Here is a 5,033-nt window from a genome sequence, read left to right as displayed (position 1 = left end):
CAGGATGGTCTCGATCTCCTGACCTCGTGATCCGCCCGTCTCGGCCTCCCAAAGTGCTGGGATTACAGGCTTGAGCCACCGCGCCCGGCCCCCACTCTTTCTCAATAAAGCACTGGAAGATCTAGGTCCTGCATTAATGCAAGACCAAAAATAAAGGCATCGAGATTAGAAAGGAAGCAATAAAACTGTCCCTATTTGCAGATGACACGTTATCTATGCAGAAATCCCAAGGAATCTACACACAAACTCCTGGAACCAGTAAGTGATTTCAGCACTGTGGTAGGACACAAACACACAGAAAAAAGCATTTCTACAGGCTAACGATGAACATGCAGAAATTGAAATTAAAAACATAACACCATCATAATCGCTCCAAAGGAAGTGAAATATCTAGCTATACACTTAAGAAAACATGTACAGGATCTGGGTGCTCTTAGAGAATGCTGATAAAAGAGATTTTAAAAGACCGAAATAAATGTAGAGACATTCATGTTCATGGATTGGAAGACTTTTCAATTATGCTCAAATTAATCCATCAGTGTAATGTAATCCCTATCAAAGTGCCAGCAAGGTATTCTGTAGACAAAAATAAGCTTATTCTAAAATGTATATGCAAAAGGCAAAGGAAATAGGTTAATTAAAATGATCTTGACAGACAAGAATAAAGTGGGAGGAATTACTCTACCTGATACTAAGGCTTCCTATGTAGCTATGGCAACCAGGTCAGTGTGGTATTAGTGAAGGGACAGACATGGAGATCAATGAAATAGAAGAGAGGACCCAGAAAGGAACACAATACAAAGTGTTAGTATTCAGCATATAAAAAACCTTTCACAGGCTGAGTGCGATGGCTCACACCTATAATTCTAGCACTTTGGGAGGCCAAGGCGGGCGGATCACCTGAGGTCAGGAGTTTGAGACCAGCCTGACCAACATGGTGAAACCCCAACTCTACTAACAATACAAAAATTAGCTGGGCATGGTGGCACACGCCTGTAATCCCAGCTACTCGGAAGGCTGAGGCAGGAGAATCGCTTGAACCTGGGAGGCAGAGGTTGCAGCGAGCCGAGATTGCGCCATTGCACTCTGGCCTGGGCAACAAGTGCAAAACTGCATCTCAAAAAACAAAACAAAACAAAACAAAACAAAATTTCATAAATCAGTAAGAAGACTACGGTCAAAAAGAAAAAACAGGCAAGCGATGTAAATAGCAAATTCATGAAATAAACATGGCTAACATAGTTATGAGATACTCAAATTCATCAATAATGAGGATATACATTAACAACAAGATACTGTTCCATACTCATCGGGTGGGCCTAAATTTAAAATCTGACCATACCCACGTCTTGTGAGGATGTGAGGAAACAGGAACTCTCTTACACTGCTCAGAACCTTATTGTGGTGAGTTATTTGGCAATTTCTAATAATGTGAAAGGTGGGTCCGACCACAGACTCTAATTATATGCCCTGGAGAGCAGTTCTCAAAATGTGGTCTGTGAACCCTGTGGGTACCTGAGACCCTTTCAGAAATCTGTGAGGTCAAAATTATTTTCATAACACTAAGAAGCTGTTTGCCTTGTTGATATGTTACCATCAGCACCAACGGTGCAAAAGCAGTGCTGTGGGTAAAACTGCTGGTGCCTTAGCACAAAACAAGACAATGGCACCAGACCACATACGTGGTCACCATATTCCTCAACACCACACCCTCAGGGTTCAACAAATGTCAGTTTCACTTAAGCATGTCCTTGATAGAGTATGAAGAATTCTTCATCTTATTAACTCTCAACCCTTTAAGTATGCATCTTTGTAATGTTCTGTGATGAAATGGAAGGAAGTGTGTGTAAATACTTCTGCTGCGCACTGAACACAAAGGGTGCTCCAAGGAGAAGCTTTATGTTTATCACCTTGTCTTTACCTCCACTACAAACGTGTCAATGATGTGCTCCCGGGGGAGGAACCAGTGGGCCACTTCCTCTTCATCCATCACTGGAGCCAGATGAAACTGCTTCAGGTAAGTGTTGATTAATTCTCGAACTGATTTGATATCTTTTGGTTCCATTGGTCTCAAACCTGAAGTCTTTGTAACCTTGTTGGAGGGAAAACAAAACAAATCCAGAAGTTCAGGTAGAAGACGAGTGAAACGACTTTGCGCTCAACGTGTGGTCTGCAGACCGGCAGAATGAGCAGCATGCGGGAGCCTGTTGGAGCTGCAGAGCCCGGCCCTGTCCCAGAGCTAATGAATCCGAATCTGCAACTTGACAAGATTCCCTCGCGATTTGTACACACATTAAGGTTTAAGGAGAGCTGGGTTAAAATATAGGCGAGACAGACAATGTATTGTATCTTCTTATCTGTGTGGCAAGTCTTTGGTCAGTATTGGCCATGACCCAAACAAAAATCAAAGGGAACACTACAAGCTCGTGATGTATGCCAATACCCAAAATATACCAATGCATATACCAATGCCAACAATGTTAACAGTCTACAAGATGGGATGCAGCCATCTTAGCATGACTTCTGGAGTACAGGCAGCCCTCCATATCCACTGGTTGTGTATCTGTGGGTTCAACCAACCTTAGGTGAAAAATATTAGGGGAAAAAAAACTGGAGAGTTGTATCTGTGCCGATCGTGTACAGACTTTTTTTCTTGTCATTTCTTAAAAATGCAGTGTAACAACTACTTACATAGCATTTAGATTGTATTTGGCCTTATAAGTAATGCAGAGATGATTTAAAGTATACAGGAAACGAGGGCGTGGTGGCTCATGCCTGTAATCCCAGAACTTTGGGAGGCTGACGCTGGTGGATCATTTGAGGTCAGAAGTTCGAGACCAGCTTGGCCAACATGGTGAAACCCTGTCTCTACCAAAAATGTAAAAATTAGCCAGCCATGGTGACAGGCAAGTGTAATCCCAGCTACTCAGGAGGCTGAGGCAGGAGAATCGTTTGAACCTGGGAGGCGGAGGCTGCAGTGAGCCAAGATCACACCACTGCACTCCAGCCTGGGAGACAGGGCGAGATTCCATCTCAAAAATAAATAAATAAATAAATAAAATAAAGTATACAGGAGGATGTGCATACATTATATGCAAATACACAATGCTCTGCCATCTTACATAAGGGACTTGAGCGCCCAAGGATTCTGGTATCTGAGGGGTCCTAGAACCAATCCCTCATGGTTTCTGAGGGATGCTTTAAAACTGCCAAGTCTGACATTTTGAAAACACAACTGAGCAACTTGTTTTGTTATTCAATAGCCCATTAAAAGCGTGCGGTGATTTTGTTCTCTTGAACAAAAATGATACGGGAGTAAATCATATCAGGCTGGGATGGGAAGGCAAGCATCGTTCATAGCCAAGTATTTTCTAAAGGCAAACGGGTTTACGGCCATACCACCCTGAAAGCGTCTATCTCGTCTAACGGCAAATGGCTGCCAGGGACACGGCCTGGCCTCTCCTGCCACATCTTCTGGGTAAAGGTGATCAGGGTAGGTGTTTTATCACTACTCCAGGGCTTTACAGTTTAAAAAATTAAGCCATAGGAATAAAAAATCTAAAAGTCAGGACAGGTCCCCATTTGAATTTGTTCAACTGTTGTCCTCATAAAAGCCCCTGACATCACTTTGCTCTCCAGAACTGTTCAGAGGCCGGGGGAATTGAGACTAAAAGTCAGAAAGCCCAACAAACAATTTTAAACTGAGAAATACAGGTTTATTTTTTTCTGTAAACCTGATTTTTTTCCCCCTTGGAGAAATACTAGATACATTTTAAGAGATGAATAATCTGTATATACATTTTGCTACTCTACTTTTTCTGCCCTAAATGATTTCTAAATATTTTTAAAATTTTTATATAATCTAGCAGTTCCACTCTTAAGAAATTTTTTTAAATGAAAAACTTCCTGTAGAATTAGGTCATTATAATTCCTGCATGCCCCCAGGTAGAAGCCCAAGGGGGAAACCAGGGCTTTTTTTTGAGATGGAGTCTCACTTTTGTTGCCCAGGCTGGAGTGCAATGGTGCGATCTCGGTTCACTGCAACCTCCACCTCCTGGGTTCAAGCGATTCTCCTGCCTCAGCCTCCTGAGTAACTGGGATTACAGGCACCTGCCACCACACCCGGCTAATTTTGTACTTTTAGTAGAGACAGGGTTTCACCACATTGGCCAGGCTGGTCTCCAATGCCTGACCTCAGGTGATCTGCCCTCCTCAGCCTCCCAAAGTGCTGGGATTACAGGCGTGAGCCACCACACCAGGCCAAGGAAAATAGGTTTTCTCTTGAGTGCCAGCTCTCATCAACTATTAGCTGTGCTGAGGTTTCTAAGCTTCAGTGACACACAGTGCTGATTGATTATCGATTAGTTAGGGGAAAGGGGAATGGGAGGTGCATGTTCTATATTTATAGACCAACAGTCCTCAGCTGAATATTTACTATAGGCCATTCTATTATGATTTATGTCATCTCGAAAGCACTGCAGCTAAAATACCATTTAATAATATAAATTTAGAGAATTTAAGTCCTTCACATTTAACAGGCAACGCATACCTTTAGTCTTTCTGTAGCTCTCAAAACCAATGAATCAGAAACATCCAGATCTCCACTGGAAATAAATAAGCACTTCTAAATGCTAGTGGGAAAACCAAAACCATATAAAATATATATCGTAGTCATTAAACAAATTAGTTTCTGCTATGAGGCAGACTTAGCTTGATAAATTTCAAATAGCCTTTCTCAATATCAGAATTTTTTTTCTTTTGTTACTAGTTCAGTAACAATCAACAATATCAAGCAATTAGATGAATTAATGAGAGCCACAGGATATATGATATCTGTTAATAGAGAACATTCAGAAATGAAGAAAACATTTCCCAACTTCCTTCTAGAGCAAAACATTCTTCTGGAGTACAATTCTCATTCATTAAATATCCAACTGTGAAACCACTAAAGGAACTGCCCAGCAGATACCCTTAAAGCAGCAGTTTTCAAATATTTCGGTCTTGGGACCCTTTTACACTCCTTTTTTTTTTTT

At 41.6% G+C, this 5,033-nt stretch overlaps 1 protein-coding gene across 1 annotated transcript in view; it reads right to left on the bottom strand.

The window, feature by feature from the left end:
- The window catches only part of NMT2 (N-myristoyltransferase 2), a 42,491-nt gene that overhangs the window by 12,179 nt on the left and 25,279 nt on the right, over positions 1–5,033 (bottom strand). The window contains 1 exon segment of the mRNA XM_011968117.1: positions 1,922–2,092. Within this exon segment, the coding sequence (XP_011823507.1) occupies positions 1,922–2,092 (171 nt within the window).

This window comes from Mandrillus leucophaeus, unplaced genomic scaffold, assembly GCF_000951045.1.
Source record: "Mandrillus leucophaeus isolate KB7577 unplaced genomic scaffold, Mleu.le_1.0 Scaffold83, whole genome shotgun sequence".
Lineage (NCBI taxonomy): Eukaryota > Metazoa > Chordata > Mammalia > Primates > Cercopithecidae > Mandrillus > Mandrillus leucophaeus.
This window is presented reverse-complemented; position numbering and strand designations above follow the sequence as displayed.